This window comes from Trichophyton benhamiae, assembly GCF_000151125.1.
Source record: "Trichophyton benhamiae CBS 112371 chromosome Unknown contig01989.5, whole genome shotgun sequence".
NCBI classification, from domain to species: domain Eukaryota; kingdom Fungi; phylum Ascomycota; class Eurotiomycetes; order Onygenales; family Arthrodermataceae; genus Trichophyton; species Trichophyton benhamiae.
The window spans coordinates 739471-751883 of record NW_003315112.1 but is presented as its reverse complement, the minus strand read 5'-3'; the positions used below and the strand labels follow the sequence as shown (position 1 = coordinate 751883).

General features: G+C 47.6%; 6 protein-coding genes across 6 annotated transcripts; 5 read left to right on the top strand and 1 right to left on the bottom strand.

The window, feature by feature from the left end:
- Positions 1–1113: 1113 nt before the first annotated feature.
- ARB_04977 (uncharacterized protein) lies at positions 1114–3081 on the top strand (the record flags this gene model as incomplete). Its single annotated transcript, XM_003016639.1, has 6 exons — positions 1114–1383; positions 1435–1594; positions 1628–1866; positions 1955–2290; positions 2361–2503; positions 2616–3081. 6 exons carry the CDS (start codon positions 1114–1116, stop codon positions 3079–3081), a joined length of 1614 nt encoding a protein of 537 aa, XP_003016685.1.
- Positions 3082–3579: 498 nt separating this feature from the next.
- ARB_04976 (uncharacterized protein) lies at positions 3580–3966 on the top strand (the record flags this gene model as incomplete). The annotated part of the gene is made up of 1 exon (XM_003016638.1): positions 3580–3966. The coding sequence occupies one exon, from the start codon at positions 3580–3582 to the stop codon at positions 3964–3966; it is 387 nt and encodes a 128-aa protein (XP_003016684.1).
- A 1084-nt stretch (positions 3967–5050) lies between these two features.
- On the top strand, positions 5051–5407 carry ARB_04975 (uncharacterized protein; the record flags this gene model as incomplete). Its single annotated transcript, XM_003016637.1, has 1 exon — positions 5051–5407. One exon carries the CDS (start codon positions 5051–5053, stop codon positions 5405–5407), a length of 357 nt encoding a protein of 118 aa, XP_003016683.1.
- A 1041-nt stretch (positions 5408–6448) lies between these two features.
- Positions 6449–7333, top strand: ARB_04974 (uncharacterized protein; the record flags this gene model as incomplete). Its single annotated transcript, XM_003016636.1, has 2 exons — positions 6449–6827; positions 6957–7333. The coding sequence occupies 2 exons, from the start codon at positions 6449–6451 to the stop codon at positions 7331–7333; spliced, it is 756 nt and encodes a 251-aa protein (XP_003016682.1).
- A 230-nt stretch (positions 7334–7563) lies between these two features.
- ARB_04973 (uncharacterized protein) lies at positions 7564–8771 on the top strand (the record flags this gene model as incomplete). Its single annotated transcript, XM_003016635.1, has 2 exons — positions 7564–7827; positions 7881–8771. 2 exons carry the CDS (start codon positions 7564–7566, stop codon positions 8769–8771), a joined length of 1155 nt encoding a protein of 384 aa, XP_003016681.1.
- A 111-nt stretch (positions 8772–8882) lies between these two features.
- On the bottom strand, positions 8883–12213 carry ARB_04972 (uncharacterized protein; the record flags this gene model as incomplete). Its single annotated transcript, XM_003016634.1, has 3 exons — positions 8883–9053; positions 9120–10709; positions 10768–12213. The coding sequence occupies 3 exons, from the start codon at positions 12211–12213 to the stop codon at positions 8883–8885; spliced, it is 3207 nt and encodes a 1068-aa protein (XP_003016680.1).
- Between the last annotated feature and the right edge of the window lie 200 nt (positions 12214–12413).

The window sequence follows — 12413 nt, the reverse complement described above, 5'->3', positions numbered from 1 at the left end:
CCTTCTGCTGCCTTGATTCGTAGAGGTGTTGCGTATATATAAACCACTGGCGGCGCAAATATAACGTGAATCGGAGCGGCTCCTTCAATCAGCCTGCGTCTGCCGATCGTTCGAAAACCCAAACGTCTGAGGTTTGGAAGAGATGGAAAAGAGCGCAAGAAGCTCACAAACACACGGGATGTGAAATTGATATTGATATATATCGCGAACAGGACAGTTGCACCCTGGATTGCAGCGACCAGGAGCCCAAGGTATTCGGGGACTGACCTACCAAGTTGGGTTCATGCTATGGGGGGGCCAGCGTAAGTAAATTTCCCATGAGTGAACAAGGCCCCTCGTTCACCCCGAAGCTATCCATTCGCCAGTCCTCAGTGATAGTTCCAGCTTGCTTCGTACCGTCGCGCCGGCGTTGCATGGTTACATGCATGCCAGAACGTTCATGAATCGTTTCGACTGACCAAGGCATACTTCCGACCTACAGCGAAGCAAGCCTGACAAGAAAAATTTTGCCTAGTCAGCCAGAGGGCCGCCGTGCAGACACGAGACACAACGGGAGCTTGCTCTCGTTCCGTTCTAGCCCAGCCCTAGCGTTGTTTGCAAGCTTCGGGAGGAAAATACCGACCCCTTCTTTTTGCTGGGAATAAGGGTGAAGCTGGTTCGGCTGGACATCCCCCTGTTTTCCGCCCCAAGACAGCAAAGAGTTGCAGGGACTCTATCCAATTATACGATGGGAGACTCGACGGAGGCGCCCCACCCGTTGGCTCTTTCGTAAGGCCAAATTCCGGTCCGTTCTCCCCGGCGACCGCAGCCTTTTAAGGGTACGAGAGACGCCAGAGCTTTTCCCACCCCCTGGGCACCATTTTGTTATCTGGACGACAGCACACGGCGGCAAAACCAACAGCAAGACGGCTGAGATGTTGGTAAGCAAAGGGCAATCCCGCCTGCAGCTTGGCCAGGCGGAAGCTCTGGGAGGGAGGATCCTAATAATGTCAAGTCTCACATAAGTTAACCAATAGTGGGTGGGTGCTCACCGTTGGGTGGAATGATTTATGGGTAATTAACCCACGCGGGAATTACCTAGGTCATGATTTGTACATATTGTGCTCATCCGTCATGACCAGGGATCAAAAGGCCTTATTGGTGGAAAATCTGCCAATTCTTCGTTGGGCAGTTGGTCCTTCAGAACAGCTATCCGCAAGGTGGATAAACAGGCTGGCCAAGACGCTGGAGACGAAGATCTTTCATATGGAGAATACAGGACGGAGCGCTGTTTCCTCTGTCACATATGACACCCTTCTCTATGCAACCCCGTGTCAACATAATATGGCCTGGACAAGCATCAGTTTCCGCAAAAAGTCAATATTTTTTTTGTCTCGAGTGGAGGTTTGAAAAGCTTCTTGATTTCTCCTGCTCGCCGTTAACTACGGAGTACAGGGGGTGGAGAAGGTTACGTTCCGCTCCCAGATCCATCCATTCTGCTTCCTTCTCATAACGGAAGAATCCTCTACATTATGCACCATATATCCAGATTCCCTGATCATTATTCTTCCAGCAATCAATGAAGGCAGTCCAAATATCGATAGCTACATGATTTGTGCTTAGTCGCTTGATACTTGCGCATTGCCAGGTGTCTGTGAATATCATCTTGTTGCGATTGAAGAAGTCCCCGAGATGTCCGGTCATGTAGACCTCCAACTCTTTACAGGAGGGGACCGGTTCACCACTGTGACGCCTGACGATCATGGCGGTATACTTTGGGTTGCTTCAATTATCTGTGCTATTTATGTTGTCCTCAGCATGGGACTACGAGCCTACGTCAAACGGGAATTTTATGGCCTTGATGATCTGATAGCACTCTTTGCCACGGTAAGTCAGCCACCTGGTTATATCTTCTGCTATACAACAGTGCCTCTAAGTAATGATGAACCATATACTAACACCGTTTTTGTCTCAGCTGATTGCTGAAGCACAATATATATCTATCTTCTTTGGTTTGTCTGACGGGCTAGGGAAAAATGATGAGAGCTTTGGCATGGTTCATATTCGAAGAATCGGACGATCTCTGGCCCTCAGCGAGGTCTTCTTTCTTCTTGGACTGCTACTTGCAAAAGTATCACTTATCTTATTGATACGCCGTTTATTCAGCCCAGATATGAGGTCACATATCATGACATGTGATGCGGTACTGCTATTGAGCATACTCTGGGGCGTTGGTTCGATGCTGGGAGCATTGATCAATTGTTCCCCTACCGGAATGATGGCTTTTATTCACGGTGCTTGCAAGGGTATAGTGAGTGACGCCTAGATATTAACCTGCCTGGCAAATATGGAGGGTTCTAACTGCCAACTATTTAAAACAGGTTCTAAGGTGGCAGATTATAGGTATACTAGACGCATTCACCGAATTGGTTATTTTTGGAGTGGCAATATCAGTCATCTGGGGAATTCAAATGAGTGCTTCACGGAAAGCCCGTGTATTGATGGCTTTTATGCCTAGGCTGCCGTATGTGTACTTCTGCTAATGTGTGGATGTGTAACTCTATGCTAACTCGCCGTTATGCCAGGATTATTGTTTTCGCACTTCTCCATGTTGAACGGATAACGACGTTCTCCAGAAAATCCAAACCCAGCGTCAGCATTGTAGCGCCCCTCGTCTACCAACAAATTGAGCTTTGTTACTCTCTTGTATCTTGTACCATCCCCAATCTCGGCGGATATCTACTCAAGTTTCACACCGGCATGGGCATAACGCTTGGATACGTGTCAGAGCCATACGGCTCATCACGAGATGCTGAAGGCTCCAAGAGCGTGCAGCTATCATCTTTGAAGAGCGTTCCAGATGGCAACAAACAGACAGGCCCAACTCCAAGCGAATCAAGTAAGTGTGGCTTTCTCCGACCTGAGAAGTATGAATATCGAGCCTACGTTCGAAGCGCTGTTAACAGCCTAGAGATTAACTCTGGCCATGGTGATAACGATGGTCACTCGTTGAGTTCTCAGGGAAACCAGTCAGTGTTGAGCATACACAGTCATGATATGATAATACGACGGGATTTGCGGTATAGCGTTCGACATGACTAGGGCAGAAAGCCTCATATCCCCCCTGTCTATAAGTGTCCTAGTTTCTGCATTAACCATGCACGCATATAAACCCCCTTGCATCTCATGTGTTTTATACCGGCGTTGTTTTCTCGACCTTTTTTTCTATCACTTTATCGCTGTATTTTATCACGATGTTTATCTAAATAGATGAAGTTACGAATCGCAGGGCGTGGGGATCTCCTTAAATGATATCAGATTAACTTATCAGTCTTTTCCAGCCAGATGGAACATCATAGCGATATAACAAGGCGCAAGTATAGTTCTATATCCCTGATTGAAGCGCTTGGATACTGGCTGATATTTCCGACTATCCGCCCAGCCCAGCAAAGCATGTAACCAGGATGTCCAGGGGTAACTAACTCCCTGACTGCCCAGTAAGCATGCAGATTACAAAACTCGGATCACAAAACTCGGGCTGCCGGCTTACGACCCCGCCAAAAACCATCAGCTAAGATTCAAATTCTACGAGTCCAAAAAATGACACTTTACGTCTACTTAGTTGTTTTCCCAGAGAGCGTTAAAACCCCTGCGCACTGGGCTGTGCTGATAACCCCGGTCGAAAATGGCAAGGTCGGGCAAGAGTTTCAAGCCATTGGCAGCCCGTTTCATGGCTATAATCTCGAGGTCAAGGAGGAGTTTGATTTGAGCAAGGAGTTCAAGAAACATTCCTGTGTCTTTCTTGGGAGTCTGGGCGACAGCTGGAAATCTCAGCTCGCTGGCGTAGCGCAGAGCGTTGCTTCACCCGGGATAAGCTCCACTCCCCTTGACCCCTTCGCGGTACGTCTAAGCTATAGACAAAGAAATTACCTCCGTATTCTCTTCTCTCTTCTTAAGGCGGAGCTGACATTCATCGCCACAGGGTGAGAATTGCCAGAGCTGGGCAAGACAGTTCATCCAGTCGCTTATTGATAGAGGAGCTTTGGAACCTTCGGCAATGGAGAGACTTGAAGCCGCCCCTCGCGTTTAGACGGGACGTTTTCTGGTCCGCTGGGCGTGGCAGTCAGATAGATACTCCTCCAGTACAAGAACAAGACTGATATTCTCATACATGGATTCCTGGACACGAACAATGTATAATTCAAATATCGTATGTCATGCGCGAAGAGATACCCAAGTATAGTCTATTGTACTTAACACTCTGGGAATTGAAATCATTCTAACACCTTCGGCCATAGTCTTCCCCGGGCTGTTTTGCCACTTGCTATGACTTTCAGTACCTCTGGCCTTATTAGGCTTGAAATTCTATCTTCATACGCACCATCCCAAACTGCTATCTTGATATTTAGAGCAACTAACTGGTAAACTCAAGTGTTTCTCATGGACGCCAGAAATATCATTCACATACCTAAGGGCTTGACCTCGTCATTACCGCCCAGTATATAAACTCGCGCTTAACTTGGCGGCGCTAACGAACTTTATGATATTGACTCTCGAATACGGAGTGCATGAAGCCAAATCTGATGACTAATACAGATTAATACAGATTTAGTCCTGGCATTGGTTGAATAAACGCTATAGCCGAGATGCTTGGCGTTGATCTTTGCGCTAGTCCCAAAGCGGAGATATCCAGGCCCCCTTCCCAAAGTGGCAATATATTCACTCGGTGCAATATAAAAATCGCCTCCTCTCGATTTTCACTTCTCTCTCTCGCTCTCTTGGTTTTACCAAAATACCCGTCAAGCTGGCACCCAAGCCACAGTCCTCGCTGCTCTTCTATCTACCTATTAACCAACTACAGGTCTTTACCCATCAGGGTGTCTGCATTTTAGTTGTTTCTCCCCACCAATACTTGTCTCTACTTCTCAGGTATACCTGTGGCCGAGGTGTTGTCTCCGGCACGTAATTTCTCTCTCATAATGTTAGCATCTGTCCTGCATCATACTATACGCATATATTGAATCCTTTCCACCATACTGTAACCCCCAATAATAGGATTTATGATGTCAGAATGGCCGATTCTACAGGTGTTGATGAAATAAAAGCCGCCGTACAGCTATGTCTCATTCAACGTCAAGGCCTTTACCAAAATGTTACTGCATTCTCCATGCACTTTGAGGACAATGATACTGGAGCCTCCAGGGCCTTCAACAATTTCAAGGACCTTGCCTCGATATTTGGAATCTCGAATGTTGAGGAATGCATCATTAGCGCCCACGATAAAATGCCAGGCTGGGCTGTTATTGGACGCTTGGTAGCTCATCTGTCGGCTGCCATTCAGAACTGTTCTCCTGACTCTCCCGAGAGGTGCCTTGTTCTGATACATTACGCCGGCCATGGTGTCAGTGACGATATACTACGGGGCTGATATTCAAAGCCACACTCAAAAGCAGAACTTTTTTCCGATTCAATTACGTTGCAGACTCAGTTTCGAACTTATCTTTTACTTCGTCTGTACCGCTTGATGTTGTCTGTATTTTTGACTGTTGTCATGCTGGATCTGCACACTTTCTACCTTCATCTACTACCGGCACTTTTGAAGTTTTGGCGACGGTTTCGAAAGGTGAGTGTGAGTGCGCGTGATATAACGACTCTCTCTGCCGCCAGCCAGGGATCTCCCCTTTTTGGCTCAGCGGTTTGATAATAAGACAGCATCCAATACGTCAGAGTATTTTGCAACACGCCGCACGCTCACGGCGAAGCTTGCGCATGCTGCCACTATCTTCCGCAGGAAAGCTCAGTCCGTGGACTTTGCTGAGCTCCTTGACCGCTCGCACCAGCTAGTTATCCTCAGCAAAGTTTCCACTTCATAGATTTTTCAACGGCTCTGTCTCAGTCCGGCTATTCTTCCCCAAGCAGAGTACAGCTTCTGGCCCCGTGCGTCTTCCACCGGCTTTAGAACCGGGGAAATACAAGGTCGTTTTCTCTTGTTACAACTCACTCCGTCACTAACTAACTAGTTAGCGAATCAAGGAGCCTCCCCTTTTTGGCCCAAATATTTGATCATACCTAATCCACGCAGCCCCGGCAAGAAAACATCCCCCCAAAGAATTCCGCGTGTGGACTATCGGGCTATAGCAGTTAGACGTGTAAATTATTCTCCTTCCAACATTCATATCCCCGCTCCCTCGCGTCCAAGTAGCTAGTTAACTATTTTGTTCCCCATCCAAATAGTTATCCACTTAACCAGTTAACCTGCATGTCGTTAATTAATTATGATTTTTATTCAATAGTTATCCCAGTCGGCCCAGCCGATAGCTAATCATGACTCGAAAAACTCTTCTGCCTCCGATACGAGCACCAACGTGACAGTTACCCAGGTGTATAAATAACCGAGGGACGCCTTGCGAGAGAGCCGTAAGTTTTGGTGTCTAACTAACAAGTTAGCAAGTCGAGACGCCCAGGAAAAATGCCGATTCGTCTCGCAAGGTATTCAGACCTGGAGGCAATCTCCTCGACGCTTGCAGAGGGCTTCCATGAAGAGGAGGTTATGGGCCCTCTCCTACATCCGCTGCGTCGAGAATATCCAAACGATTATTTGAACTATTGGCGGCGGAAGTGCTGGGAGAAATGGTGGAATTACTCGTACGTCTTCGTCGTTAGCTATATAGAACAAGACGAGAAGCCAGAGGCAGCGGATGAAGCATCCTCGGATGATCGAAAAGATGATAGGAGCGCAGAAGAGCCTAGCAGGCCCCCGAGAGAGACTATAACTGGCGTTGCTCAGTGGCATCGCATGGGACCCGGCTGGGAGTCCGTCTGGAAGCCACTTGGCAAATGGGATCCAAGTAAGACTTTTAACCAAGCTATGATCCAATAGCTAGTTAGACCGTGCTAGAAGCTTATTCTACCGCTTGCAGGGCTCGTGATATCACCGTTACTATCGATATATCACAATTTTTTCCTGGCTTTGATAGCCCCCAACCGAGCTGCTTCCAGACCTCCTCAGCTCACCGAAGAGTCTGTCCGGCAAGCACTTATCAAGGCTCTAGGGGCCCTGTATGCATCGCCTCCGCATCGTCTGACCAACTGGTCCCTGAACTGCCTTGCTGTGCGGCCAAAGTACCAGAGACTTGGCCATGGTCGTGAGCTGGTGGCCTGGGGAGTCGACAGGGCGCGAGAAGAAGGTATCGCAGCCAGTGTGCTTGCAGCCAAGGGCAAAGACACCTTCTATCGTAGATGTGGATTTACCGAGCTGGCAGGATGGGCTACAGACGGCGAAGGGAATCCTCTCAAGGGGGTGGTCGAAGGGGGTGCCGTCATGTTCACGCGGGTAAAGGAAGACGATTTATGAAATGACTTGGTTATTAGTATATAATTTCAGCCACCGTTATTCATATCCTTCATACAATAGATATTCCTTGGAGATTATGCATTGAGACTCTCGATATCAAGTAACCAAATAAATACGAGCTGGCTGACTTGTTAATTGGTTGTGATTGGGGCTTTCTTTTGGCGGATTTAACCAAAATTTCATCTCAACAATCTCCAAGTAGCTGCAATCAAACTACTCCAGGTGCAAAGATGGCTCTCTCTACTAACATGCTATCATATACACTGCCCGTTTCCATCATAGCAGCCTATGCACTTGGTATTGCATCCTCAATATGGCTTTTCCCATGGGTCAAAGGGATAGCCATATATCTTATCGCACAACTCTCGGGCGATAACACCAGGATAGAAACCAATTATACGGCACAAGACGAGTCGCTGTACGGACTAGATCATGCAGCATTGAATATTCAGCTTCCTCCAACGACCATGTGGATGAACATGGGCTACTGGAAGGTTGATATCCTACAGAAATCTGCCGATGCTTCATTTCGCTGACTGAGATGTAGGATAACGGCAGTGCTCAACTCCCTGAAGCATGTCAAGCATTGCTAGACAAGGTCTTGAGAACCGCCGGTCTCGATATTAACAGCAAAGAAAGAGGCGAGACGGCAGGGGAAGAATCGAATACTACAAAGAAGAGAGTCCTTCTAGACCTTGGGTTCGGATGTGGAGAACAAACGATCTATCTCATGATGAATCCTGCGAGACCTTCGCCAGTATTTGACGAATATATCGGTATTACGCTTGATAAAGTACAGCATAGATTCGCTCAAAAGAGGCTACAGCAGAAGATACTGTATGAAAGCCAGCAAGAAATCAGCGCCAGACCTTCTAAGATCTCACTATTTTGTGCTGATGCTGCTCAACCGTCAAGTTGGCCTGACGAAGTAAAGAACACTCTCTACGATACTTTCTCAATTAACGATAGCAACAATAATATGGAACGCTATGTCATGGGTTTGGACACCCTGTATCATTTCCATCCTTCGCGGCGGGAAATATTCAAATATTCCCACTCCATACTTCGTGCTAACCTGCTAGCATTCGACCTCTTTCTTGCTCCATCGGATCCTTCGAGCCTGAAGCAGATCTTCAACACGTTATTCCTTCGTCTCCTGACTCCTGCTCTTGGCGCCCCATTTGGTAATTTTGTCTCTCCAGAGACATATACAACCATGCTAGAAGAAGCAGGATATAAAACGGAAAACATCGTGATCGAGGATATTACCGACCATGTGTTTGTGGGTCTAGCTGGATTCCTCGAAAAGAGATGTCTGGACATGGCTATTATGGGGCTTGGTGGATATATCAAATGGCAGGTTGCTGGATGGCTATTCAGGTGGCTAAGCAGTGGGGGCGTACTTAGAGCGGGTGTTGTCATTGCAAAGGTGGACTAATTAGTAAATTCGTCATAGGCGCTAAGGATATAGTTACGGAGTGTACACATGGTTAAAAGGATATGTGCCCAACCCGGCGTAATTCAAATCCAATAAGCTAAAATGATTTTGTCAAGAGCTCGAATAAGGGTATGTGGAATAGTTTGAGTTTGTCGTCTCAGCAAGCGACGATATATTGTCTAGCGAGGCTGTGGTGTCTGTGGGACCAACCATCGGCGATAAGGGTGGTAGATTCAGCTCTCCATTATTGATGTCTGGCGGGAATAATTTATCCCATTCATTCTGGGAAAGAATTACATATTAGCAGATCCAATATTAAACTGGTACTTGATGGAGTGACTTCCTTACCCAGTCGATATCAAGCATAGGGAGATCCTCTTCTGTATTGTTCAGTTTGGCCGTTATGGCTGAGGGTCGCTGTGGTGCAGAGTGTAACGGCGGCGCAAGACCCGCGCCGGTGTTGGTATTGTCAAACCCAGAGGCAAACCATAGATGTCCCATCCCAGAGTCCTCAGATCCAGTACCTGAGTCCAGACTCTCTCTACTGGGCATGCGGGTTGAGTAATCAGGTGTGTAGCCTTGATGCTGGAAGGTTGGATTATAGGCCGGGCTAGCCGAGTACGAGGATGAGGTGGGTGGAAGGGCCGAAGAATGTTGCGGCTGTGACTGTAACCTTTGATAGCTTGGTTGACCATGTTGATATTGTTGCATTAGAGAGGCCGGTGACAACCGGCGGCCTTGCTGCGATTGAAGTTGATACTGCTCATGGCTAAACATCCGAGGGGGTGATACCCGAGAGGGGTGTACAGACTGACTAGAAGGTGCAGGTATCGTTTGGCTTTCCTCAAACGGTTGGGACGTATACTGAGGCCCCCATTGCAAGGAACCACCGGCAGAGTTCTGTTCTGTAGTCTGTGGCGGGCTTGGTTCCCGAGATGTTCCCACTTCTGGGGTTATTCGTAGGACCTTAGTGTCAGCCATGCTTATGGGCACTCTCAGCTTTCTCATCTCGCGGTATGCCTCCATCCTGTCTCTGAGCTGTTCTAAAATCAATCGAGCCTTTCTATCACGCTGCATTATGAGCTGATGACGGGCGTTTTTGCCTGCAGTGTCTGGGATAGCGGGAGTCGAGGGCGTTTCAAACACATAATCCAAACACCTCCAAATCCGATCCGCTTCTTTTCGCATGGGGTACGCCCATACTTCCATCAGGATCAGAAAAGCAACGTGATATTGATTGAAAGCACCACTGTACCAGGCCCAAGGCTGTAAATCCGGAGCGGTTTCGAGTTCTATGGCATCTTCGAGGATTTGTGTACAGGCCGTGATAATTATCTGTCGCAACCGGTCTGGAATTCTCACCGAAACACTGTTATGGTACCGGTGTAGAACAGCTGTGTAACTGCGGCAGATGAGTATAGACAATACCAACTGTGCAGCTCGCTGAATAGGCTTGGGATTCGAAACATAAATCAACGGTCCATATTTGGCATATGTAGCCCGTCTGAATGCTTCAATCTTCCCCAATACCCTTGTTAGCGAGATGCTGTTGGTCTCTAATTTCATTCTATCAACATATACTAGTCGATGTAATTCGTGGCATTCAAAGCGAATGCGAGTAAAAGTCATGTCTGTAAATTTGGGCATATCCGTTAGGCGACTGCCGCGATGCTGCAAAAAATCTGCATCGTTCACATTCAGTGGGAATTTAGTAGAGTAATCTTCTCGTCTTATTGTTTGACGGGGTCCTTGTGACTCGCTTGTCCGAAGGTCCAGGAAGCATAGTTGATACCAGATCATTCGCCGAATATGAGTTTCAACAGGGCCATGACCATATTCTTCGGGATCACGGTGGATACCCATACATTCAGCCAGCCGAATGGCAGTTCCAACAAGGGCAGAATGAGTTCGCGATACTTCATTCCTGCACATTGGAATCTAGCTCGATGGTTAAATGCGTATCTTAAATCAGGAGCCAGGCTAGTAATTAACATACCATATACATGACAAGAGCTTGAAGAGTCTGTGTCTTGGTGGTCTTGAGAAAATGAGCTTTTCCAAGAGCCATCTCTGTTCCTAGCTGAAAATTTTCGATGAGCTTCTTTTGGGACACTCCGAATGTACTTAGTACCAGGTGCTCTTGCATACTAGCAACAGCAGTAAAGAGCACTGCGAATACCACGGCTTGAAGGGAATAGGCAGGCTCCAGGCTTTTGGAAACATCAGACCAGAACTCCCAATATTGCCTCTCAAAAGTTGGCCGGTGAAGTATTTTAGCGACTGGATCGACAGATACCCAATACTGCTCTAACAGCCTATCCGATGCGTTTCTGGTTGGTAAGAAATCTGCAAGCGATGTCCTTCGGCCACCACCAAAAAAGAAGTCGGAATGAGGTGCTATATATGTAGGTCCAGGATGGAAACAAGATTCCTGGCCTTCTGGCATTAGATCTCTGAGCCGTGGTGGCTTCATTTCTGGGACTTTAACTGGGGTATTTAAGGATGTATCTGTTACCCCATTGCTAACTTTTGGTTCCTTGAGTACAACGGAAATTTCATCTGCAATCCTAGGCCTAAAGAAACCCCCTAGTCGATCTGTCATCCTCATTTTCCCAAGTTTAAAGCCTATGTCAAATGTATCATCATCGGCATCATCATCATATGCTGCATCCATCACGGCTAAAGGCGTAGGTCGTAGATACTTTTCATCATCTGGGACAGGATCTCCCCTATCATGCTCCAAGTTGTCGAGGATCTCCAAGGTATCCAAGTCGAATGATCCTTCAGGCTTTCGATCATTCCTGGTATATTCTACCACTCCGGACACAAAGCCAGATACAGGGGCGGGAGTGTTAGCATTCATGCTACTGGACGGATCATCGTGGCCCGTCTGGCCTGTTTGTCTGGCAGCAACATCTTGCTCAAGGACAAGTTCTAGAGATCCCATCTTTTCCTTTAACTCCATCAGTTTCATGCGTGATAGAGCATCGGTAGTAGGAGATAGGAAGAGGCAGTGACGCTTGAACTTTGAGCAGTTGGTGCATGGGTGAAGTCTGTCACATTTGAGCTTTCGTCTTCGACATTCCAGACAGGACGTTATCATTCGATTCCGGCGACGGATTTTCATCGTCGCAGTCTGTTGCTGAGCCTGTTTCTTTGATGCTGTAGTCGCCGCGCCCCCTTGGTGGCTGCCATCATCGCCGCCTGTATTTCCAACATCCTGCCCTCCCCAAGTCGAGGTACCGCTTAAATACTGCTGATACTGCTGAGAGCCATTACTGGCATCTTCGGTGGTATTAGAGCTACCACCAACAGTGGGAACCTGACGCAACTCGGCTGGAGAGAGGTGTATCGAAGGTGTTGGAGACGGGGAGTGGGAAGCTGCTGGGGCAGATGAAGAATTCGGATGAAGATGACTAGAACTGTACCCTAGTGGATCCATCGAAAGCGTATCAATCTGGCCATGCAAAAAACCCCGATAGGCGCCTTGCTTCTGGGGTCCAAAAGGGATTTGATACTGCTTCGCGAGCGTCGGTGGGCTAATACTCCGCCAGGCTTGATAAATCCGTCTCTCTGGGGTCTGTTACGCCCGTTAGTGATGGGGATGTTGCTGTATTCGTATAGCGTGCATGAAGGAGGCAG